This window comes from Chiloscyllium plagiosum, chromosome 6 (genome assembly GCF_004010195.1).
Source record: "Chiloscyllium plagiosum isolate BGI_BamShark_2017 chromosome 6, ASM401019v2, whole genome shotgun sequence".
Lineage (NCBI taxonomy): Eukaryota > Metazoa > Chordata > Chondrichthyes > Orectolobiformes > Hemiscylliidae > Chiloscyllium > Chiloscyllium plagiosum.
The window spans coordinates 83305881-83333447 of record NC_057715.1 but is presented as its reverse complement, the minus strand read 5'-3'; the positions used below and the strand labels follow the sequence as shown (position 1 = coordinate 83333447).

General features: G+C 38.9%; 1 protein-coding gene across 2 annotated transcripts in view; it reads left to right on the top strand.

The window, feature by feature from the left end:
- flt3 (fms related receptor tyrosine kinase 3) overlaps window positions 1-27567 on the top strand; it is a 106925-nt gene that overhangs the window by 45558 nt on the left and 33800 nt on the right. For both annotated transcript variants that reach the window (XM_043692009.1, XM_043692010.1), the window contains 5 exons: window positions 9546-9706; window positions 12136-12284; window positions 12380-12527; window positions 13702-13867; window positions 20910-21016. In XM_043692009.1, the coding sequence (XP_043547944.1) occupies window positions 9546-9706; window positions 12136-12284; window positions 12380-12527; window positions 13702-13867; window positions 20910-21016 (731 nt within the window). The remainder of the gene's footprint in view (window positions 1-9545; window positions 9707-12135; window positions 12285-12379; window positions 12528-13701; window positions 13868-20909; window positions 21017-27567) is intronic.

Below are 27567 nucleotides of genomic sequence, written 5' to 3'. Positions count from 1 at the left end.
AATACTCCAATGTGCACTATTTATATGCCATTTCTCATTCTACTCTCCTTCCCTGAGAAACTAGATGGTGCCAATTCCTGACATACAAGCCAGAGCAGTTAATGGTGGCTACAGCTCATCAAATGCTTGACCTGATCATCATCTAACTGTGTCTTCAGCACAGTGTACTGCGTGGTCTATGGACCCAATCCTTCAACCATGCAAGTTGACATTAGTAAGACACTAGAGTCACTATATTACCATGCCTCCTTTCAGAGCAACTCTCACACCACTTCTGATCTGCACATGATGCTGCACATGATGCATGTTATGGCTCTTAAGTTGCTTTCTTAACGGCAAATCATTTTGGAATTACTTGGAGGCCAGCTTCTGACTACTCAACATTACTTTCTTAGTGCACACTCACTGACCTTAGCACTGACTTACAAGTTGTCAGTTGCTCACATTGTTTTGTTAACTCATAGGGTCCTTAGTGCTCGGCTCAGCTACAGGCCATCAGCCTCTGTGTTTTGCATTTCTTTTTGGCGCACAAAGTCTGTGCTGTGGACTGTCCTGCCAGGCCAGTTTGGGGGCTGGACCACAGTTCTGGGGAGCTTATCAGGGGGAAGTCTGTGGATTCCTAAGGAAGGCAGGCAATTGAGAATAGGTGCATTAGGCTGGGTTGCTGGGAGAATAGTGAAAGCAATGTGGAACAATTCTAGAAAGAAGAGAGAGATCTCAGACATTAGGACAGGACTGGGAAATCCAGGAGTTGCTCCATCAGATCATAGTCACTTTAGCCTTTATATTGGGAGGGTGTATGGCCATCGGTGCATGCAAATTTCAAAGATCATGGAGTCTCAGAGTTAAATGAAGATATTAATTGTAATATGAAGGGGCTGAATGAAAATGGGGGGAAGCTAAAAGTCATAGGACTACAGAGTCAGCAACACTAAAGGAGAAAATGAAGGATAGGGGGAAAATCTTGTGTTATAGAACTGAAAGACCTAGGTGTCCAGGTTCATAATTCTTTGAAGTTTGTGTCACATGTAGACAGAATGGTTAAGGTATTTAGCACAGACCTTTGAGGAGAGGAGTTGGGAAGTCATGTTGAGGTTGTACAGGACATTGATGAGGCCTCTTAGAATCATAGAGAGTCCAACCCATGCATGCCGACCAGATATCCCAACCCAATCTAGTCACACCTGCCAGCACCTGGCCCATATCCCTCCAAACCCTTCCTATTCATATACCTATCCAATGCCTCTTAAATGTTGCAATTGTTCCAGCCTCCACCACATCCTCTGGCAGCTCATTCCAATCATTTACCACCCTCTGTGTGAAAACGTTGCCCTTTAGGTTTCTTTCATATCTTTCCACCTCACGCTAAACTTATGCCCTCTAGTTCTGGAATCCCCGACCCCAGGGAAAAGACATTGCCTATTTATCCTATCCATGCCCCTCATCATTTTGTAAACCTCTATAAGGTCACCCCTCAGGGTCCGATGCTCCAGGGAAAACATCCCCAGTCTGTTCAGCCTCTCCCTGTAGCTCAGATCCTCCAACCCTGGCAACATCCTTGTAAATCTTTTCTGAACCCTTTCAAGTTTCACAACATCTTTCCGATAGGAAGGGGACCAGAATTGCACGCAATATTCCAACAGTGGCCTAACCAATGTCCTGTACAGCCACAACATGACCTTCCAACTCCTGTACTCAATACTCTGACCAATAAAGGAAAGCATACCAAATGACTTCTTCACTATCCTATCTACCTGTGACTCCACTTTCAAGGAACTATGAACCTGCACTCCAAGGTCTCTTTGTTCAGCAACCTTCCCTAGGACTTTACCATTAAGTGTATAAGTCCTGCTAAGATTTGCTTTCCCAAAATGCAGCACCTCGCATTTATCTGAATTAAACTCCATCTGACACTTCTCAGCCCATTGGCCCATCTGGTCCAGATCCTGTTGTAACCTGAGGTAACCCTCTTTGCTGTCCTCTACACCTCCAATTTTGGTGTCATCCGCAAACTTACTAATTGTATCTCATATGCTCACATCCAAATCATTTATATAAATGACAAAAGGTAGAGGACTCAGCACCGATCCTTGTGGCACTCCACTGGTCACAGGCCTCCAGTCTGAAAAGCAACCCTCCACCTCCACCCTCTGTCTTCTACCTTTGAGCCAGTTCTGTATCCAAATGGCTAGTTCTCCCTGTATTCCATGAGATCTAACCTTGCTAATCAGTCTCCCATGGGGAACCTTGTCGAATGCCTTACTGAAGTTCTGGAATACTGTGTCCAATTCTGGTTGCTCTATTATAGGAAGGATATTATAAAGCTGCAGAAGGTTCAGTAAAAATTTATCAAGATGTTGCTGGGAATGGAAGATTTGAGTAATAGAGAAAGGCTGGATAGGCTGAGACTTTTATCACTGGAGCGTAGGAGGTTCAGGGGTGACCTTAAAGAGATTTTTAACGCCAAGAAGGTTATAGACAAGGTGATTAGCAGGTGTCTTTTTCATATGGTGGAAGATTTCAAGACTAGGGGGCATATGAGAGGTGAAAGATTTAAAAAGGACGTGACAAGCAACATTTTTACACAGAGAGTGGTTTGTGTGTGGAATGAACTTCCAGAGGAAGTGGTAGATTTGGATACAGTTACACAGTTGAAAAGACATTTAGATAAGTACATGAATAAGAAAGGTTTGGAGAGATATGAGTCAAGTGCAAGTAGGTGAGACTACTTTAGTTTGAGATTATGGTTGGCATGGACTATTTGGGCCAAAGGGTCTGTAACCCTGCAGTCTGATTCTATAGGGAGATTCTACAATAGTGTCCAGGGGTGTGCAGGCTAGGTGCCTTACCCTTGGGAAATGCAGAGTTACAGGGTTGGAGGGTGGTGGGTCTGGCTGCAATGCTCTTTGGAGAGTCAATGTGGTCTCATTGGCAGAATGGCCTGCTTCTACACTGTAGGGTCTCTATGATGTCCCCAGTGAGTGAATAGCAAGCATACATGCAGGAAGAGTTGGCTGAGAGCCATTGAATGGACATGATGTATGCAACAATGAGAGTTGTAGGCTGTGATCCTTGGTGGAATGTTTGTAGACACAGAGATTAAATGGGAGCTGCCCCTGTGAGGTATTAGAGAGAAGCTGGCAGCATTTAACCTTATGGATTACAATAGATCACTGACCACTCCTCCTGCATTGCTGAGCATCCTACTTGACCCAGGCTACAGCCCTATCTCAGTTTGTTATCTAGGTTGGGCTGTCATTGTCTGGTGTTGTGGCATCCTTTGGCTGTCAACTGGAAAATGATGACTCACCCACGTTGATCACCAGCAACTCAAAGTCCCTGTCCACAAAGCAGGAGCAAGCTTTTCTTTCTGCACCATAATGGTCCAGCAGCACAATGTGAGGGGTACTTTCTGGTTTGCAGCGTCTGAAGTGGCATGATGCTAGGCTTCAAATAAAGAACTGTTAATGTGAATGACAGAAAGTCCTGACAGAGCCAAGCACTTCCGTCACTACTGCCATATTATTCCACTAGAGGGTGCTGTATAGCCTTGTAATGTGACTGGTTTGGTGAAGTGTGGAAGATTGTGTCAGCAAAGTCGCTTTGAGTTAAAGCGGACTGAACACCATGAATTTCACTCACAAAATACTTCAGCTGTAAATGGGAAATCGGCACCCAGTGATTTTCTTTTCAGCATGATTTGATGAAAGAGATATCATGTTTGACAAATTTATTAGAGTTTTTTGAAAATATAATGAGGAGGGGAGATAAAGGGAATCCGGTAGATGGAAAAATCAAAATATAGGAAACAGGAACAGGAGAAGGCCATTTAGCCATTTGAACCTGCTCTGTCATTCAACAGGATCATGTCTGATCAACCAACTCAGTATGCTGTTCCCATTTTCTCCCTATACCTGTTGATCCCCTTAAACTTAAGAATTATATCTAACTCCACCTTAAAAAAAAAATTCAGAGTTCTAGCCTCAACCATTTTTGGTGGCAGAAAATTCCACAGTTTCACCATTCTCTTGGTGAAGACATTTCTCCTCATCTCAGTCCTAAATAGCTCACGCCATTTAGAAAATAGTTTATTTTCGAAAATAGTCTTCTGACCAAAGTGCATAACGTCACACTTTTCCACATAGTATTCCATCTGCACTTCCTTCTGCAGCCTCCCTGTCTCCTTAACACAAATTTTCCCTCCACCTATATTTGTATTATCTGCAAAGTTAGCAACAGGGGCATCAGTTCCTTTGTCTACATTGTTAACATAGAGCATTGAATAGTGTGATTCCAACACTGACTCCTGGGAAACTCCATTAGTTACTGCTGTCATACTGAAAAAAGATCCCTTTATCCCCACTCTTTGCCTTCTGCCAGTCAGCCAATCCTCTATCAATGCCAGTACCTTGCCTCTAACACCAAGGGATCTGATTATTTAGCAGGCTCCTTTGTGACTCCTTGTCAGAGTCCTTCTGGAAATCCAAATAGGTCACGTTCACTGGCTGTCCTTCCTCATTTCCTCCTCAAAGAATTCTAACAGATTTGTCAGACATGATCTCCCCTTTGATGAAATAGGCAAAAGTGAGGACTGCAGATGCTGGAAACCCGAGTTTAGATTAGAGTGGTGCTAGAAAAGTACAGCAGGTCAGGCAGCATTCCACCCCCCCTCCCCTTGATGAAACCTTGATGTGCTTTTGCCCGAAACGTCGATTTCGCTGCTCCTTGGATGCTGCCTGAACTGCTGTGCTCTTCCAGCACCACTAATCCAGATCCACCCTATTTAACCATGTATTTCCAAATATTCCACAATCTCATCCTTAATAATGGACTCTAAAATCTTGACAAAGAGTGAGGTCAGGCTGACCAATCTATAATATCCTATTTTCTGCCTCTCTCCCTTCTTAAACAGGCATGTTACATTAGCTATTTCCCTGTCCTCTAGGACATCCCTGACTCCAGTGATTCATGAAAGATCACCACATATGCCTCCACAATCTCCTCAGCTATCTCCTTCAGAACTCTGGGGTGTAGTCCATCTGGTTGAGGTGATTTATCCACCTTTAGACCTTTCAGCTTCTCCAACGCCTTCTTCTTCATGGTAGCTACTAAACTCAACTTTGCCCCCTGACTCTTGACATTCTGGTATGTTACTGGGTATTCCATTTGAAGACTGATGCAAAGTACCTTTCAGTTCCTTTGCCATTTTTGTTCCCCATTACCACATTTTAGCCTCAGTTTCCAATTGTCCAATGTCTCATCCTTGTCTCTCTCTTAATTTTATATATCTATAAAAAGAACTCTTGTAATCTTCTTTATTATTACTAGCTAGCCTACCCTCATATTTCATCTTTCCTCCATCATTAGTTTTTTAGATGTCCTCTGCTGGTATTTAAAGGCAACCGACTCCTCTGGCTTCCCACTAATCTTCACCACATTGTATGCTTTCTTTTATGCTTCTGTCCTGTCTTGAACTTCCCTTGTCATCCATGTTTGCCTCATCCTCCCCTTATAATGTTTCTTCTTCCCTTAGTATGTTTCTTTGGATGATTTTCTGCTGTGTCTCCTGAATTACCCCAGAGCCTCCTGCCATTGCTGCTTCATTGTCTTCCCTTCTAGGTTCCCCTTCCAATCAACTCTGGCCAGCTCCTTCCTCATGTTTGTGTAGTTACCTTTACTCAATTGTAGTACCATTCCATCTGATTCCAGCTTCTCTCAGTCAAATTTCAAGTTGATTTCTATCATATTATGGTTTCTGCCTCCTAGGGGTTCTTTCGCCTTAAGCTCCCTAATCAAGTCTGTATTATTGCACATCACCAAATCCAAAATTGCCCATTCCCTAGTGAGCTCTACCACAAGCTACTCCAAAAATCCATCTCATAGACATTCCACAGATTCCCTTTCTTGGAACCTGCTACTAACCTGATTTTGCCCTTCCACTTACATGTTGAAGGCTCCCATGATTCTTGTAATAGCGCCTTTCTTACATGCCTTTTCCATCTCCTGATTTATTTTCTGTCACACGTCCTGACTACTGCTAGAAGGTCTATACGTAACTTCGATTATGGACTTCTTTTGCCTTTTGCAGTTCCTCAACCCTACGCACACAGATTCTATGCCTTCTGACCCAATATTGCTTCTTGCTATCAATTTCATTTCATTTTTTTGCTAACAAGGCAACTTGCCTTCTCTGCTCATCCGCCTGTCCTTGTGATAAGATGCGTATCTTGGACTTCAATGTTTTTAAAAATCTAAACTATGAGCCTAAAAAGTAAGTAATAGCCACCTCTTTCCTTCTGCACTAAACTACCACACTGGGTCCAAAATCCCTAAACCCTATACACTCGGGCTGTGTCCTCCAGATGTGACCTCTCCTTCCCGACTCTGTGTAGCTTACTCAACCATGATCTTATTGAATAGCAGAGCAGGTTCAATGGACCATATGGTCTATTTGTGTTTGGCATGACTGATGTCAGGCTAATTGGCACGTTTCCTTGTTTTTCCCATTCCTTCTTTTCTTAAATAGCGTTGTTGTATTCTTCATTCCCAATGATATTCCCCTGTCTCTGATTCTTAGTGGCTATGCATTTACTTCAGCTTTTCTGCTCCTTTTTATATACTTTTAAAAAAACTCATAAATGTTTTGTTATAATCCTGGCTGGTTCACTCTCATTCTATTTATCTCTCTTTCAATCATTATTTTGGTGACTCTTTCACAGATTTCTCCCAATCCTCAAGATCACTATTATCCATGACTTACTCGGAAGATTATACATAGAATAATTGTTACAGAGAAAGGAGATAATTTTGCTCATTGTGTCTATGTTCACTCTCAGAATCATAAATTCACATGGTTCTATTTCCATGCCTACTTGCTGTAGTCATGATGTAAAGGTGCTGGACTGGGGTGGACAAAGTTAAAAAATCACACAATACCAGGTTATAGTCCAAAGGTTTATTTGGAAGTACAAACTTTCAGAGTGCTGCTCCTTCATCAGGTAGCTAGTGGAGCAGAATCATAGGACACAGAATTTATAGCAAAGGATCATAGTGTCATTTAACTGATGCGATATATGAACAAACCTAGATTGCTGTTAAGATTTTTCATCTTTTAGAATGGGTTGCAGATTTCCATTCATTAATATGTAAATCTCAGAACTTCTTTCAAGTCACATTCCCGAGATAACTTAAGGTTTTATAAAAAAAGGTGACATCTCAGCTCAGACAATGCATTAAAGGGCTGAGGTTAGAGTCTGTCTGTATCCCAATCTTGAGTTAGACTGGTTCTCTTTCCAAAGTAGGAATTTATAAAATATTGCATGGATTGACTGCCTACAGATTGTGTGCTTTTTGAACAAAATAGAATATATCTGCAAATACAATTCTGCAAATTCAGGAATGTGACTTGGAAGAAGATCTGGGATTTACATATTAATGAATCGAAACCTGCAATCCATTCTAAAAGATGAAAGACTTAATCTGGATTTGTTCAGTATATTGCATCAGTTGTATGACATTATGATTTTTTGCTGTAAATTCTGTGTCTGACAAAGGAGCAGTGTTCCGAAAGCTTGTACTTTCAAATAAACCTGTTGGATTTTAACCTGGTGTTGTGTGATTTTTAACTTTGTACTCCCTGCAGCACTGCCCACTCTTCCATTCCAGATAATAACATAGTTCCCTTTTGAACGTGTCATTGAACCTGCCTCAACCACATTCTCAGGCAATGCCCTCCAGATCAAATTTCTCCTTATTTCTCCTATTGCTTCGTTTTCCAATTATCTTCAATTTGTTCCCTCATTCTCAATTCTTACTTCAATGAAGACAGTTTTTTCTCAATCTTCACTCTCCACATATCTCATAGGTTTGAATATCATATTTAAATTTTCTCTTAAAAGTCTCTTCTCCAAGGAAAGCAGTGCTAACTTCTCTAATCCATATATGTAATTGGAAATCCCCTGGAATCATTCTCATTTACCTCTTTTAAACACTAATGCCTTCACCTCCTACTTAAAGGGTGGTGCACTGAACTGGACTCAAAACCCAAATTGAAGCTAAATCAGTGTTTTGTACAAGTTTAACATAACTTCCTCATTTTTGTAACCTATATGTCTATTAATAAAGCATACAAGCCTAATCTCCAGCTGTCTTCATCCTTGTCTGAACCAAGATCTAATTGTGCTGTCTACTACTGTCCTTATTGTTTATTATCAGGATTATGTCTCCTCCTTTTCTGTTATGTCGGTTTGAAGTGTTGTCCCACATGGAACATTTTTTCCCAACCTTGGTAACCTTGGAACCTTTGTTATCGGAGATTATATCAAGTCCTTTTATTTTTAGTACTGCCACAAGTTCATTTTTCTTGCTATAAATGTTTCATGCATTCCAAAAAATAACTTTTTTTATACTACTACTCTTTGTGTGTATGTTGTCTTTGTTTACGAGTAATGTTAACTCTCCGCTCTTTCCTCTCTCACTCTGCATGTCTTTATCCAAATTGATATACTATGGTAATGACTCTTCTTTTTAGATTTCAAATTCTTCTTTGACCTGAACCTTCATCTTCCCTCCCTCTTCCTTTAGTTTAAAACCCTATTCTCAGCCTGAGTTATATGATTTGACAGGAAGCAGCCCCAGTCTGGTTTAAGTAGAGCCTATCTACTTAAAATAGCTCCCTCTATTCTAATACTACTGCTAGTGTCCCATTAATTCAAACCACATCTTCCCAAACCATTCCTGGAGTCATTCAATTCATTTTTAAGTTTACTTGATTCTATGCCAATTGATACATGGCTCAAGTAACAATCTAACGTAATCACTTTTGAAGTTCTGCATTTCAATTTAGATCCTAATTCCCAAAACATCATTTCAGTTCACCAGTTGTCAGCTCCTACATGGATCACAACAACTGGATTCTCCCTATTTTACTATAAATGTCTCTTCATCTGTGAAGATGTGATTCGGAGATGCCAGTGTTGGACTGGGGTGTACAAAGTTAAAAATCACACACCAGGTTATAGTCCAACAGGTTTAATTGGAAGCACACTAGCTTTCGGAGCGACGCTCCTTCATCAGGTGATCACCTGATGAAGGAGCGTTGCTCCGAAAGCTAGTGTGCTTCCAATTAAACCTGTTGGACTATAACCTGGTGTTGTGTGATTTTTAACATCTGTGAAGAGATATCCTTATCCTTTGAACTCATACAGGCAAGGCAATCTTCAGAAATCCCTACTCCAGCAGCACAGAGCAACATCTGTTCCTCATCTCTACTGCATTCTTTATCACTCTTCCTGACTGATTGGACCTCTCCTTTGAATCAGACAAACTTTATAACATGATTCAAAAGACATGTTTTTGCTAATGGGTAGGTGAAAAGTAGTTTTTAAAAAACCTTGCTGTTCAATACATTGGTGGATGAATTTCACAGGGCAAAAAATGCTACAAAATAATTCCACAATTTGCCATTTTTTTAGTCTTACATATGTAAAAACTGATGGAATAATTTGATAGTTTGATGCAGTTAACAATATGTTTTGTATTTACAGCTCTTCAGAAATACCATACATAAATCATAATAAATCAATCGTAAGCTTTGGAGTGACAAGAATTAGGAAAAAGATTTCCATAAGGCAGTGTATTCATAATCACATATCTTGCTGTGCAAGCAATATTCATGGAACAGAGTGTTCAAGTCTTTACACTCAAGGTAATTAACTCAACAGTCAATGTAAATAACATAATAAAAAGTGATTTAACATAATAGTTTCATACAGGAATTCAAATAATGTCATGGAACTGTAGTAAACTAACTGCTTCGTGTTTCATGGTTTTTGTTTTCATAATTTGTGTACTCTAAATGCTATCCCTCAAAAATCTCAGCTGAGAGCTTGATTTCTGCCAGGAATGAGCCTTGAAGTTGGAATGGAATCCATGCAGTTATGCTGGAATTTCATCCCACGTACTCTGGTCTTTGACATTCATGCAAAGGTGAGGGGAGGGGAACATAAGCAAATAGAGTCATAGAGACGTACAGCGCGGAAATAGACCCTTCAATCCAACTTGTTTATGTTGATCAGATCTCTCAAACTAATCTAGTGCCACTAGCCGGCACTTGGCCCATATTCCTCTAAATCCTTGCTATTCATATACCCATCCATCTTCTGCCCCAACTTCCGCATCAAGATGCTTGTCAGGTTGAGTTCCTGTGATACCGTGAAAATTCAATCCTTTACACTATGAAATACTTCAGGAGATTTAGTGCCAACTAAAAATCATTTTGAAGCCTTTTGAAGGACCCAAAATCCTATTAAGGCTGAAGTAATCACTCTTGGAGGGGCTCAGTTAGATATTCTGGAGATACAATGTCTCCTTTTGTGGTCGAAGACTCAAACCATTAATTGGCCTTCCCAGGAAAAATCACAGGTGGGTGACTGCAGATGTCTGACTCAATTTTAACCTGATGACAGGGTTTACAGCCCACACGAAAAATCTTGCCTATGGTTTCACTCCAAATAGTACTCAGAGGAACTCTTCTTGCTCAAATCCACCATGCTCAAAATACAGCCAAGCAATCTAATACTTTAAAATAAAACTCTTTTCTCTTTATGTGTGTTTGGTAACAGTAAAATCTTGTACTCAGAAACATCTAGGAACATGGCACAAAACAAAAGAAGTATTCAAACTGGTACACAATATGTCTCATGGTAATACTGAAAAGATCATTAGATTCCTTCAAGCTATCCATTCAAAACAACCTTGTTTTGTAGAAAAAATTGATGTGTATACTTAGGCAAATATATGCTAGAGTTACCTATCAGTGGGAACTGGACCAATAATACTTTCACAAGATTTGGGAGTTAGCATACTCTCAGGGAGTGCACTCAACTCACCATCCCAATGTATGTCAGGCAGCTCAGGGATAACTCTGCAACATTTTATTTTCCATTGCAGATTTGTTTTTTAGTGCGACCAGCAGCAAACTGCACTGGATGTACCCAAATTAAACATTTCGCATTGGGCTTGCACTTCGTGCAAAGATGTTAGTACTTTGGCTTGATCCATTATCTAAAGATCAGGACTTATGTTATTAATTGGGAAGGTCAATACATTCAGATTTTTGATTTTGTCAGGCATTTGCATTGAAAATATGTGAACTTTTCATTTTTTAAAAATATAACAAATAAGATCAGTTAAGGAAAACATTAGTCACTATAACAATGATTGTAACTAATCATGAAAATTGCAAATCATTGTAGACAGTGTAAAATACAGCAAGGATTTAAAAGTATATCTACAGAGCAGACTGACTGCGATCCCTCTCAACCCCAAGGGTTAATTGTCAGTGACTTTGGATTAGTTCATTTCAAATACAAGGATTCCTGCAATGCCTTCATTTTACGCTTTGTTCATTTAAATACATCATAACATTTGTAACAGATAAGGAGATCTTTATCCTCAAAATTAGTGACCATTTTCTAAAGATAATTCAGTTTAATGCATGATCTTTCACCTTTACATGACCTTCATAATAATTTTGTTTTAAATAATTAGCCTACTGTTCAGCTGGTAATTACTTTAAAGTGTAAAAAAAAACAGCTGTTATTAATACACTGTAGTTCTTGTTCAACTTGTGTATATCCTTTCCTTGTACTACCTACTACTTTCCCACCACTTCCTTCTTAGAGACCACAATCACTTCCTTCTATTAAATGACTTCTTCTGTTTTGCCAATTCTGCCACCACTTCTCTTTGCTGAGGCAGACTCCACTTCCCTCACTAAAGACACTGTTGCTTCCCTTCTTGAGATAACCCCTTTTTGAGAGTTCAAAAATGTTTTTCCTCAGAAGTACAACTACTCTGATTAGGAACAGTAATATCAATGCCTACAATTTCATACTGCTAAAACTATAATTATCAGTTTAAAATGTAGTAACAACACAAACACTGATCTTCTTAACACCCACGACCCGGCACAAAAGACACTTGAAAGGTTGTAATTTAATCCAATTTGAAAATTGAGAAAAAATCATTGTCTTGGCTGAAAGTGCAATTAATTCATGCAAATGGCCTTGAATATTGTTTAGTCTATTGCAATTAAACATGTCATTTTATAATATTTTGTCCTCTTTATTATAGATCTTGATAGATCAAACAAAGAAAGCTCAGTTTTGAATGTTTTTCTGAAAGTTGGTGATCCATTTCTGGTGCGATGTATTGCTTCATATGAAACATACAAATTCAGAATAGGTTGGATTACTAACACAAATGCAGGAAATACAACAGAGGTATGGCTCTGATTTGAGATTGTTTATTATCAAAGGGGATAAAGTATTTATTTTTAAAAATCAGCATTGTTCTTGCTGTTCCAATAATGAAACAGGTCCTGGACGTTGAAGAATCATTTGTATCAAGCAGGCACACAAGGATCAGATTCCTGTTTATTACTTCAGTACAACTGGAAAATAGCGGATTATATACATGTACTTCTACAAAACATTCACATAAAACAGTGAAATTAACAGTCATTGGTAAGTTTCAGCTTCACAATTGAACATTCAATTCAATGGCATATAGAATTAATTTTTCCAATCTGCTTGAAGCTAATAGAAAATGAAATACATAACTTATTAATCTTCCTAATAGAACAATACATCCAAGTTTTGTGATGATTGTATTTTCAATTCTTGCCTTCTATTAGCACAGTACATTTGGTATTATTCAGAATTTGAAATAAAGACATCAAATCTAATTTGAAATTCCTTTGCATGCATTAGCCATACTTTCATACAGCATTTAAACACAGTGAATTCAATTAATACGTAAGACTAAATTCCAATGTATGCTACACGAATTTTGATGGAAATTCAGTTCACTGTTTCAGGTGTACATTACAAAAGCTTATAATCAAATTTGTAGCCCCACTTCCATGGTTAAACTCTTACAATTCTTATGCCTTCATCCTTATTTAGCCTACGTTGAAGTGCTAACATAAGTAGAGTTTTCCTTTGCATATTTTGCTTCTTGCCCTGAAAGTTCTTGAGTACTGAACTATATTTCTACTGGGCATCCTTTTATACCATATCTGGATGGCTATACATTTTGTATAGCTGATATGGCTGGCTGAATTTTCATTCCAGAGCCTAAATTACGCAGCTAGGAGGAAATGTAACTTAGGAACATGCACATGCTGGTACTAGGACCCAGACATGATATTCAAGAAGGAGGGCACTCCAGCACCGAAAGATATCTCCTCTTCAGAGGTAAGAGTTACAGATAAAGATAAGAGAATGAGAATGTGTCTTGTCATGAGAAAATTAAGCTGGCCAAAACATGACCAAAGCTGTCAGCCCACTAATGCGAAGAGGGTGCTTTTGAATAGCATCTGTAGCTGCATCTGTGACCTGAGTCAGTTTTGTCCATCAGTTTGCTGCTATAAAGCCATTTTCAAACATCAACTGGGATAAAACAATGGATCTGACTGGCTACCTGCACTGTAAGGCAGAATCTATTGGAAAAGAATCAAGAATTTTGACAAGTCAAATCCTCCTTTAAGTACCATCTTATATATTTCAAGTATTTGCTTATGTAATATTTGTTACTAATCTTAAAAAGGAAAGAATGAATTAAATTTAATGCAAGTTTTTAAAGTAATGTCTGTTATGATAAAACATTACAGCAGATTGGTATTCATTATTTTTACAGAGAAAGGATTTATAAATTCATCAATAACAAACAATGTTCATACAATTGGTGAAGCAGAGAACTTTTGTTTTGAAGTTAGATTGAAGGCATACCCACTTGTAAGGTGCCAGTGGTATTTCTCCCACAAAGGATTCCCCAGCTTGCTTAAAAAGATATCTGGAAACAGGTAAATGCTTTTTGATTGCTTTTGCTGGACAGTTTGCTAAACTATATTATTTATATTAAAAAATTATGTGGTGTTTGTGACAACATTGTAAGTTCTGGGTCACAATTTTAAACTCAAAGCTGTATAGTAATTTATTAGGTGAAGTTAATTGGTTTAAGGGACCCTTGATCAATTTCTAATTGGCTCTTAAAGGAGAAGGGCATTGCCGATGTCTCCTTCCATTATCTCCTGACTGGTTCCTTACATTCTCAATTATTCACAGGCCCTTTTTTAAAATTTGTTCACACTGCTGGTTAGGTCAGCATTTATTGCCCACTGTACTCCCTTCTAAAACAAATTGAAACAACCCCAGTACAAAGGCATAGCTGTAGTAAAGCATTCTTTGTAAGGCCTAACAAGCTGAGAGGATACCATCTCTGCCTCATTCAATTGTGGAATGGATATTAAATAGAAATAAGCTGGACAGATCCCCTCATCTTGTAGCTGTAATTAAGACATTAAAGTATTGTCTTCACGTTGTTCTGAATCCCATAGTGCATTTCTTTGTTAAGTGAAGCTCAGCAGAGTGATACGGTAGTTAAATACTAAAATCTACATTGGATACAGACAGGCAGATTATAGAGTCAGAGTCGTACAGCGCAGAAACAGACCCTTTCGCCTACTATGTTTTTGCTGGCCAAAGACCAAACTACATTGATCCCATTTACCTGCACTTGATCCATTGCTTACTATGCCTTGGCATTTTGAGTGTTCATCCAGATGCTTGTTAAATGTTGCAAGTGTACCTGCCTCCACCACCCTCTCAGGCAGCACATTGCATATTTCTACCACCCTCTGGGTGAAAAACATTTTTCTCAGAATACCTCTAAGCCACCTATTCCCCACCTTAAACTTATGCCCTCTGGTCTTTGATATGCCTGCCAGAGGGAAAAGATTCTCATGATCTACTCTGTCTATGTCTGTCATAATTTTGTATACTTCAATCTGATCACCCCATAGCATCCTCTGTTCCAAGGGAAACAAACCCAGCCTATCCAATCTCTTCATAACTGAAAACTTTTCATCTCAGGCAACATCCTGGTGAATCTCCTCTGCTCTCTCGCCAGTGAAATCATGACCTTCCAATAGTGTGGCAGCCGGAACTGCATACAGTATTCCATCTGTGGCCTAACCAATGTTTTATAAAGTTGTAACGTGACTTCCTCACTCCTGTATTCTACACCCTGGCTAATGAAGGAAAACATTCCGTATGTCTTCTTCAGGACCCTGTCTACGTGCTGACACCTTTAGGGTTTTATAGACTTGTACACCAAAGTCCCTTTGTTCCTCAGTACTTCTTAGGGAACTACCATTCATTGTGTAAATTCTTCCCTCACTGGACCTCCCAAGATGCATTACCTCAAAAAATTTATCAGGATTAGATTCCATCAGTCATTGCTGTGCCCAATTTACGAGCTGATCCATATCTAACTGCAGCCTGAGACCATCCTCTTTACCATCAACAACATTATCAATTTTGTCATTGGCAAATTTGCTAATTATACCTCCATTCACATCCAAGTCATTAATGCACTTACAACCAATTCCTGTGGCACACTTCTGTTCACAGGCTTCCAATCACAAAAACATTCCCTCACCATCACCTTTTACCTCCTATTTGCAAGCCAGTTTTGGACCCAGTTTGCTAACCTGCCTTGGATCCCATGGGCTCTTACCTTTTGGACCAGCCTTCCATGTGGGACCTTGTTAAAGGTCTTACAGATGTCCATGTAAACCATATCAACTGCACTACCCTCATCAATATATTTAGTCAGCCTTTCAAAAAACTCAAGATTCGCCAGACAGGATCTCCCTTTACCAACTCCATGCTGACTATCTCTAATAAATCCCTGCCTTTTCAAGTATTGATTAATCCTGTACCTCAGAACTTTTTCCAATAACTTCCCTACCACTGATGCCAGACTAACTGGTCTGTAATTACCTGGCATATCCCTGCTGCCTTTCTTGAACAAAGGAATCACATTAGCTATCCTCCAATTTTCTGCCACTTCATCTGTGGCTGACAAAGTTTTAAACATATCTGCCAGGGTCTCAACAATTTCCTCTCTTGCCTCCCATAACAGCCTGGAATATATATCATCATGCCCTGGGGATTTATGCACCTTTATCCACATTAAAACATCTAATATCTCCTCCTTCTTAATCTTAAGATGTTCTAGAACCTCACTATTCCAATTGAAATCTTCAACTACTATGTCTGTCTCCTCTCTGAATACAGATGAGAAGTATTCACTTGAGACCTCACCCACGTCCTCAGGTTCCACTGCCCCTCTAATCTGTAATACGGCCCACACTTTCTTTGTAATCCTCTTACTCTTAACATCTGTATGAAAGCCTTGGAATTTTCCCGGGTCCTATCTCCAAAGAAATTTTGTGGTCCCTCTTTACTTTTGTGCAACCCTCTACACTCAATACTTTTGAAGGGATACCCATGTTTTAATACACTGTACCTGACATATGCTTTTTTTCTTTGTCTTTATCAAACTCACAATATCGTTTGACATCCAATGTTCCGTGGACTTGCTGCCCTTGTCCTTCAGTGTTAGACAATCAAAATAAAATGCAGCATGTGCACACATATGCACACACCCTCCAATTAAAGTGAAATATAATCTAATCCAATGAAAGCATGTAATTGTTTTGAAGTTTAACACCTTAAATACCAACTGTCCAGTTCCTGATGTTACCTCGAGCCAGCAGCTCATTTCAAATAGAAGAACATAAGAAATAGGAGCGGGAATTGTCTCTGAACATAATATTTCATGTTTTGAAAAAGACATTCAACTGATAGCAGATATTTGCAACAAAAACAGAAGCTTAGCAACGGTGAATAAAAATCAAGAGTTAATGTTTCGGGTCCACTAACGTTTCCTCAGAACTGATGGTAGCGAGGAAAATGTCAGTTTATAGGCCTAGCTGCCATTTTCCTAGCTACCATCAGTACTGAGGAAGAGACACTGGACCAAAACATTAACTCTGATTTTTTTCTTCACAGGTGCTGCCAGAGCTCCGGAGCTTTCCAAGCAACTTCTGTTTTTATTACTGATTTATAGCATCTTCGGTTCTTTCAATATCAGATATTTGTTTTCATTATATTTTTTGTTGCTGATGTTTAGATTTATTCACTGAATGAGTCGTTAAATATAACAGTAGTATCAAGAATTGTCAACTGAATATTTAAATCTGAATTTGAACTATATATAGTCATCTGTATCTAAAATTTGTCAGCAATCATTTATAGGACTGGCAAAATTTTACTGAAATTCCTAATTAAAACATCTAGCAATCATGTCTCAAAGCCATTTCACAAATTGACATTATCTAAAACATTTCATTGTTTATGGCCATAAAAAGATTTAGGTATTTTAAATGGTATTTCCCCAAGTTGTACACATTTACATTATTTGTTATACTAATTTATTTTGTTGTGCCATAGCCACTGATGTACAAAGTGCTGTTAACTTTCTTCCAGAAAGACAGTACATATTTTAAAAATAACTCTTACATATTTCCTTCAGGAAAGATATCCTTGTTGGCATTTTAAAAGTTCTAGGTACTTAAAAGGGAAAATGTTTTGTTTGTTAGTGTAACATGTTAGGCAGGGATATTAGAAGTTTGGATCCGAGATATGTATGAGGAGTTAAATCAGGTGTACCCTAGAACTCTGTGGGAAGCTAGAGAAGTGATTGTTAGGCCTCCTGCTGAGATATTTGTATCATCGATAGTCACAGGTGAGGTGCCAGAAGACTGGAGGTTGGCTAACGTGGTGCCAATCTTTAAGAAAGGTAGTAAGGACAAGCCAGGGAACTATAGACCAGTGAGCCTGACATCGGTGGTGGGCAAGTTGTTGGAAGGAATCCTGTGGGACAGGATGTACATGTATTTGGAAAGGCAAGGACTGATTAGGGATAGTCAACATGGCTTTGTGCATGTGAAATCATGTCTCACAAACTTGATTGAGTTTTTTGAAGAAGTAGCAAAGAGAATTGATGAGGGCAGAGCGGTAGATGTGATCTATATGGACTTCAGTCAGGTGTTCGACAAGGTTCCCCATGGGAGACTGATTAACAAGGTTAGATCTCATGGAATTCAGGGAAAACTAGCCATTTGGATACACAACTAGCTCAAAGGTAGAAGACAGAGGGTGGTGGTAGAGGGTTGTTTTTCAGATGGAGGCCTGTGACCACTGGAGTGCCACAAGGATCGTTGCTGGGTCCTCTACATTTCGTCAGTTATATAAATGATTTGGATGTGAGCATAGGAGGTATAGTTAGTAAGTTTGCAGATGACACCAAAATTGGAGGTGTAGTGGACAGCGAAGAAGGTTACCTCAGATTACAACAGGATTTTGATCAGATGGGCCAATGAGCCGAGAAGTGGCAGATGGAGTTTAATTCAGATAAATGTGAGATGCTGCATTTTGGGAAAGTAAATCTTAGCAGGACTTATACACTTAATGGTAAAGTCACTTGAAAGGGTTCAGAAAAGATTTACAAGGATGTTGCCAGTATTGGAGGATTTGAGCTATAGGGAGAGGCTGAACAGGCTGGCGCTGTTTTCCCTGGAGCGTCGGAGGCTGAGGGATGACCTTATAGAGGTTTACAAAATTATGAGGGGCATGGATAGGGTAAATAGACAAAGTCTTTTCCCTGGGGTTGGGGAGTCCAGAACTAGAGGCCATAAGTTTAGGGTGAGAGGGGAAAGATATAAAAGGGACCTAAGGGGCAACTTTTCACGCAAAGGGTGGTACGTGTATGGAATGAGCTGCCTGAGGATGTGGTGGAGGCTAGTACAATTGTAACATTTAAAAGGCATTTGGATGGGTATATGTTAAGGAAGAGTATGGAGAGATATTGGCCAGGTGCTGGCAAGTGGGACTAGATTGGGTTGGGATATCTGGTCGGCATGGACGAGTTGGACCCAAGGGTCTGTTTCCATGCTGTACATCTCTATGACTCTATGACTCTATTAAGGTACTGCACTACCAAACAGGAACCGGCTTAAGGGATTGATTGGCCCACCATCTTTCAAGGTTCCTATGATAACACTTGATTTCTATTGATGTGCAAAATGTTCTTTTTATTTTTAAGATACATAATGAAATAACTCTGCCATCAATTTTGGCATAGTTATGTACTTACTCCCAAAGGAAAATTGTGTAAATGTAAATACATACATGCAGTTTACATTCACACCCATTCACTGGAGATAGTTAATATTTATCTTGAGACAGATAACACAGTTTAAACTATAATTATGGTGCTGAAATGTTCACCTAAATAATCTCAACTATTATCTTTACTAAACATTATATTTACCACTTAACATGCATAAAATATAAAGCTACTTTAACCCCAAATATCCAATGGAAACAAGGCACATCAGGAATTAAATATCCACTTCATTACCCCTTCCTGAATCTTTTTGATTTCAGTGTTAAGAGGTGCTTCCTGACAGACACAGAAAGCTGCTTATCCAATGCCAGATTCATATACCCTAATTTAGATCCAAAACTTGACTCTGATATTAACTTTTACCTGCGTGAGAAAGGCAATATGGGTTTCTTGACAGATAAACGTCCTGTTTTAGGATCAGAGAAACATTTTCAAGCCCCACAAAATAATTTATATCTCAGATTACAAGATATAAATTGTAATTTTGTAACATTAGGTTTCCCCCTCAGATTTCTATCCTGAAAAGTCATCCGCTACATTTGGAACACTTAGGAGCAGGCAGTGTCCATTTAGCCCTTCAAGCTTGCTCTGTCTTTCAATAAAATCATCGCTGATCTGATTGTGATTTCAATTCCTCTTGCCTGTCATCACTCTTGACTCCCGTGTGGATCAAACATGTGTTTTAACTCTGCCATGAACAAAGTTTGGTGACCCAGCTTCCACTGTATTCTAGAGAAGAAAATTCCACAGACCAACAACCCTCTGAGAGAAAAGAAATTCTTCACCTCAGTCTTAAAATGGACACTTCTTATTCATAAATTGTGCCTCCTACTTCTCATCACCCTGTAAGAAAAAAACATCCTCCTGATGTCCACCCTATCTAGTCACCTCTTACAACAATCATAACCTCTCATACTTTTGAACCCCAATGGATACATGCCCAAAATGTTCAGTCTTTCTGCATAGGATAAGCCCCTCATCCCAGGAATGAGGTAAGTGAACTTTCTCTGAACTACTCACCTGAGTGCTCTTGTTAGATTGATATTCTGGAGACCAGCAGCTGCCTGCAGGGGGAAATGAAACTGTGCATGTTGATGAGATCTATTGTATAAATACACCACAATCTCATAATTAAGCAGGAAGATGAGCTACTAAGCAACTTACTAGCTGTTAATAATATCCCAAAGCTCTCTGAAGTTAATTATTGCTATTGTTAACCTCTATTATCTATTAGCATAAAGAGGAATGCGTAAAAACAACAAAAGGAAGTGACTCATTTAAAAGTGCATCCTTCAATAAATTAGCATCAGATGCATTGTCATGATGAGGAACAGCAGATATACTGAACTAAGGTATTCCAGAATACACGCTCTTGTCACTTTTTCCAAATACTAAATTACATCATCAGAGTATAGCATAGTGTGGAGATCATACGCTTCATAAGAGGGAGTGGGTCACCCCAACCCATTGCCTCTAGCTACCTAGAGGCATTAACAGAAACCTGACAGCAATATCAGTTAGTTATCTTCTCATGGTGTACAACATATATTGTCTTAGGACAAAGGCATAGAAGATAATAATGGATGAAACTTCGGGATGTTTTTAGGACTAGTATGAGAGATGCAAAAGAAAGCATACTCCTAAAATGCTTCTTATAAGATCAATGAAGCTCACACCAATTTCCATTTACAAAATACATGCAGTGCACTAATAAATTTATCATTTGTTTTCATGTAGATTTTTTCTGCTACTTATGCTTTTTGTTTATTGTATGATACCTAATTCTCATTCTTTTTACTGCTTCTTAGTTATTCTGCATCATTTTGTGATCATGGTCATAAACCAGGAATCTATGAATTCTTTGCAGAAAATGAGGAGGCAGAATTTCGGACATTTTTTACTTTATATATAAAAAGTAAGTAATAATTACTGAGTTTAGTACATTTATTTTGATATTAAAGTTCAAGGTATTTAATTTAAATACATTTATTTTCTAATTTGAGGAGAAAGACGTTACAGGTAATTATTATACCTTCTTAAAGGTGATGCAACATAGAATTAGAATGCCAAAGGCCTAAAGGAAAATTAATTCTTGAACACAGAAGATGGAATTTGACCCAACAAAACTCTTATCACTTTCCTTAGTGCAGAACTTTCACTCAAAGTTTATACCTAAGAAATTGCCAGGTCTTTGGTAATTGACAATGTTGAGGCATTGAATTTTTTTATGACTTTGCTCTCTCCTTTCAAATGTGTTGACCTTTGCTGAACTATTGTTCTTTTGTCAATCCATCTATAATGAGCTATAATCTAGAAAGAACTGACATTTCTCTCTGTTCACTGCTTTTATGCATGCCGCTATCGGCCTTCCTTCCATCCAATTTCTGAAGTTGACCACATATATAGTCCTTTTCCTACTTGGCCTGTTCTTTCCTGACATTTCACCTTCTATTTTCACCAGCCCAAGACTTTCATCCTATCTTTTCTAGTGATTGTATTTTCTCAGTTTCGGCTTCCTCACCAGCTCAAAATCCATGAGATGCTGGGACTTCAAATTTCCTGATGGTACACTGATGGTTCATTGTTCTGTCCAGTTAATTCTAAGCACCCTACATTGAAAACAGTAGGAACAAGTTACTGCAGATGCTGGAATCTGTACTGAAAACAAAACAAAAACACTGGAGATCCCAGTGGATCAGGCAGCATTCATGGAGAGAAAACAAGATAGCTACCTGATGAAAGAGCAGCGCTTCAAAAGCTTGTATTTCTAAATAAACCTGTTGGGACTATAACCTGGTGTTGTGATTTTTAACTTTGACCACCCCAGTCCAACATAGGCACCTCCACATCATTGTTTCAAACCTAGATGACTCTTCATCAGAGTTGGTGTGAAGCTTCATGTCAACTCTGATGAAGAGTCATCTAGACTCGAAACATTGGCATTGAAAATGGTACCCTGGTCAAATGGTCATTTTAGATGTGTGAGTGAACATCTATTCTAGCATGACAGGCATTACAGATGAGCTCAATCTATCCTTATTCGATTTTAAGAGAAATGAATTGTCTAACTGGAGTCCTTGGGTATCAATTAGGAGTGAAAACATATTTGTTTTGCTGTAGTTGATCTGACTGCTACAAACTCACAGCACATTGAGGATTATCTATATGGTTTAGTGCAACACTGTGTCATTAACTGCCAAACTAGACTTGGTGAAATATTAAGGCAAAATATTGCAGATGCTGGAAATAAAACCAGAAAATGCTGGAAATACTCAACATTTATGGTTAAAAACCACACAACACCAAGTTATAGTCCAACAGGTTTATTTGGAAGCACTAGCTTTTGGAGCACTGCTCCTTCATCAGGTGGTTGTGGAGTATAAGATCATAAACATGAGTCTTATGGTCTTATGCTCCACAACCACCTGATGAAGGAGTAATGCTCCGAACGCTAGTGCCCCCAAATAAATCTGTTGGACTATAACCTGGTGTTATGTGACTTTTAACTTTGTCTACCACAGTCCAACACCAGCTCCTCCACATCTTGGCAAACATTTATGGTGAGAGAAACAGAGTTAATGCCAGAATGTTAGCTTCATTTCTGTTGTCACAGATATTACCAGAAGTGTTGAGTATTTTCAGTAGTTTCTGTTTCTATGTAAGAAATACTTATCTCGATGTGAAGAAAATAATTACTTTATTTTGAAAAATAATCTTTTTAATTCCATCACAAAAGCGAAATAGTGCAGTAGGGATTCTGAAATAAGAATAATAAAAGGCTGAAAATACTCGACAGTTTCAAGCAGCAGGTACAGAGAAAAAGAGAGTTAAGGTTGATAAGCTTTCTTCAAAACCAAAGAGAAATAGAAATATTAGAGTTTTAAGAGACTAGAAGATGGGAAGGCACAGGACCTGCAATGAGTGGGAACAGATTGAGTGAAAAAAGCAAAAAATTGTGTCCAAACGAAACATGAATTAGTACTTAGAAACCGCATGAAGGCAAAGTGAAGGAAGATAAGAATCAAGATAAAAAGCAAGAATCAACCCAGCAAAACATAGGAAAAGAAAAACATGTAAGAAACAAAAACACATAGAACAAAATGAAGGCAGATGTTATGATCTAAATTTGTTGAACTTGAGGGTTCAATCCAGAAGGCTGGAGTGTGCTGAGTTGAAAGATTAATTCTATGATTCTATAAATTTTTCCCTCGAGCTTGCATTGAACTTTACTGGAGCACTGTGACAGAAAGGTCAACATGGGAGTAAGGTGAAAATTAAAATGGCAAAAATAATTGTAGGAATAATAAGGTGTTCTACAAAGTAGTCACCCAGGTTGCAATTAGTCTTCACTGTGTAGAGAAGACCACATCAGGAGCAAGAAGTACAGTATACTAAAATAAAATTCATATTAGGAAATCATTGATTTTCACTTGGAAAATGTATTTGGGGCCATTGACAGTCAGTAGGGAGGAGATTAAAAGATTGGTATTGTATCTCCTGGCTACATGGAAAAGGAAGCAAAAGATACTATGGGTGACTAAGATGAGGACTAGAATATTGCAGCGAGAACCGTCCCTATGGAATGCTGGAAGGGGAAGGCAGGGTTTAGTGTTTGTATCACAGTGGAGCTGGCAAAATGGCAGAAGATGATCTGTTGAATATGGAGGCTGCTAGGTAAAAGGTGAGAACAAGATGAACCCAATCATTATCCTGGAAGGTATCACTGAAGGGAGTGCTCTGAAAGGATTAGGTTGAAGTTTGTATTAGGCTCCAACCAATTTGATGATGGCACACCATCTTAGGAGGAAAATCAAGGAGTTTAGATCTTGATGGGGTCAGACATCACATCCCTGACTCTTCTTAGTTCTAATGATTACGCCTAATTAATCAATGTATTAATCAACCTAATCTTATTCTGAAATGAACTACTTCTTGTTATGAAGTCAAGTGTCCCCTCTTGTTAAGACTCACTAGAGGTATGTCCGCGACCACTATTAATCAAATATGCCTTTAGACCTGCTATCGAAAGATGGTTAGGGCTCTTGTGGTGTAGTGGTTGTGTACCCACCTCTGAGGTAGGATATCCTTGTTCAAGCCCCACCTGCAGCAGAGGTGAACAGGTTGATTAGAAAATATCTAGAAAGGACTGTTGATTACAGTAATCTACCCCATCAATAGAAAAACAAAGAACCAAGAGCAGGAGTAAGCAAATCAGCTCCTCAAGCCTGTTCTATCACTGTATATGATCATGAATGACCACATTTAAGCTGCAATTCCATTTTCCAGCCTACTCCCCATAAACATCTAACCAGCTACTAATTACCAATCTATTACCTCCTTAAATTTATTCAGAATCCTGATGTCCGTTGCAGTCTGGGGTAATAAATTCCACAGATTCATGACTCTTTGAGATAAGTAATTTCTCCTTATTTGTTTTAAATTTGTCACCCTTCAGCCTAAAACACTAACCTTTCATTCCAAGTAGCCCCACAAGGGGAAACACCTATTCTCTGTCTACTTTGTCAATTCTCTTATTTTATATACCTCAATTAGATCTCCTCTCATCCTTCTTCACTCAAATGGGTATTGACCTAAACTTCTCAATCTCTCCTCATAACGCAAGCCTTTCACGTCTGGAATTAATCTAGTGAACCATCTCTAATGCAATTATATCCTTCCTCAAGTAAGATGACCAAAACTGTACAGCACACTCCAACGCGGTCTCACTAATGCATTGCACAGTTGCAACACTTCCCTACTTTTGTACTCCATTATTTTAGCAATAACTGGTGAAATTCCATTTACCCTCCTTATTACCTGCTATACTTGCTTTCTCTGACTTATGTACAAAAACACCTAAATCTCTGCACTTAAACATTTTGAAGTTTCTCTCCATGCAGATAATCAGTTGCCTTTTTAGTCTACCAACCAAAATGGATAACCTCAGATTTATCTATGCTAAACTCCATATGCCAAACATTGGCCCATTTACCCAACTTATTTATATTCATTTGCAAATTTCTTACTTCTTCATCACTTTCCCACCTATTATAGTGTCATTTGATAATTTAACTATAGTACATTATATTTCTGCATCCAGGTCATTAATGTAGAGACTGACGAATCTATGGAATTCATTAACACAGAAAGCAGTTGGGGCATATTGTATGATTTCAAGAAGAAGTTGGATATAGTATTCGGGACTAAACTGATCAAGGGATATGGTGGAAAAATGGAAACTGGCTTTGGTGCTGGATGTTTAGCCATGATCATTACGAATGTAGAACAGCATAAAGGGCCAAATGGTCTACTCTCATGTTTTCCATGTTTCTACAATTCATTCCACTAGTAACAGCTTGCCGACTTGAAATAGAACTATTTATCGCTATTCTCTGCTTTCTGTTGATGAGCCAACCCTTTATCCAAGCTAATATATTACACCTCACCCCATGAAATCTTACCCTGGATATTTACCTTTTGTGTGGCATTTTATTAAATGCCTTCTGGAAGTCCAGATATACAACATTTTGAAGACTCCTAATATGCTGTGGTTCTGTTCACCGAGCTGGAAGTTTTTGTTGCAAACGTTTCGTCCCCTGGCTAGGCGACATCATCAGTGCTTGGGAGCCTCCTGCAAAGCGCTTCTTTGATGTTTCCTCCGGTGTTTATAGTGGTCTGTCCCTGCTGCTTCCGGTTGTCAGTTTCAGCTGTCCGCTGTAGTGGTTGGTATATTGGGTCCAGGTCGATGTGTTTGTTGATGGAGTTTGTGGATGAATGCCATGCCTCTAGGAATTCCCTGGCTGTTCTCTGTCTGGCTTGCCCTATGATAGTAGTGTTGTCCCAGTCGAATTCATGTTGCTTGTTGTCTGCGTGTGTGGCTACTAAGGATAGCTGGTCGTGTCGTTTTGTGGCTAGTTGATCATACACTACTATCATAGGGCAAGCCAGACAGAGAACAGCCAGGGAATTCCTAGAGGCATGGCATTCATCCACAAACTCCATCAACAAACACATCAACCTGGACCCAATATGCCAACCACTACAGCGGACAGCTGAAACTGACAACCGGAAGCGGCAGGGACAGGCCACTATAAACACCGGAGGAAACATCAAAGAAGCGCTTCGCAGGAGGCTCTCAAGCACTGATGATGTCGCCTAGCCAGGGGACGAAACGTTTGCAACAAAAACTTCCAGCTCGGCGAACAGAACCACAGCAACGAGCACCCGAGCTACAAATCTTCGCACAAACTTTGACTCCTAATATCTACATTGCTTGAACTCTAGCAAATTAGTCAAACATGATTTACCCTTCATAAAACCACACTGACTCTTATGGATTGTGCTTTGACTTTCCAAACATCCTGTTATTACTTTTTTAATAATTGATTCCAACAGCATCAATATGTAAATGAAAACTACTTAAAATGTTTGGAAGGAGATGTTTCAGTATTGAAGGTTTCATTAGGCTGCACAAATCTGATGTTGTCGCACAATTTTGGTTGATGAATTAAGGAGTCCAGCTCTCGTACCTGATAGGTTCAGATGTTTAAATTTCACTCCTGTTTGTATTAATGGTTATGCCTAACTAGTCAATGAATCTTGTTTCTATTTCTGCTATGCAGTTGACTACATTTATTAAGGTAAGTGCCTCATCTTTTTAAGACTCATTAATGGTTTATCCTCTACTGCATCCATCCAAACAGATCCTTAGGCATAGTATAGAAAGTAGAATATTTGTCAGCACTCTGCACTAACTTGTTGCCAGTATTTAGTATCATATCATACAACAGGAAAGAGGGATAGGAGCAAGTGCACAGGTGTGTGAAATAGAACATGTCAACATGTTCTTGTCAACCTTGCTGTTTTGGTAACCTCAATTGTGGAAAAAGGAAAACATGGCAGAAGTGTTGGTATGGAAGGTAGCTGTAGCAGAACAGATGCAATGGAAATAGAAAAACCAGGCGATTAGACTGAAATCCTTTCCAAGAGTAGGGTGCAAGAAAGGTGGTTGCGCGAATCTATAGATTTATACTGAGCATTAATATCTCCAGAAATGGAGGCAAAAGGTAAAGGAAGAGAAGAGAAGCATGAGAGTTGAACCAGGTGAAGGTGAGAGAAGAAAGAAAATTGGAAACAAAGTCAATTGCAGTTCATGGTATCATGACTGATACAGTCAACATTGTATTGGAAAAAGTGTTCAGGGGCTGAGTAGCAATTCTATCATTCTCCACTCACCTCACAGATGAAAAGGGCTTTCAAATATCGAAAACGATAAGCTGTGCACAAGCATTAATTCTATGATGGAAATGTACTGCATTCCATATTGTATTGGGTCCCTCTGTGGTTTCTGCTGAACATGTTTAAGGTTTAAATGAATTTCCAGAAGGCTAATAACTTTGCATTCAATGGAATTTCATTTATATTATTCACTTTTGAATAACCAGTTCATACTGTTACAACCAGTCT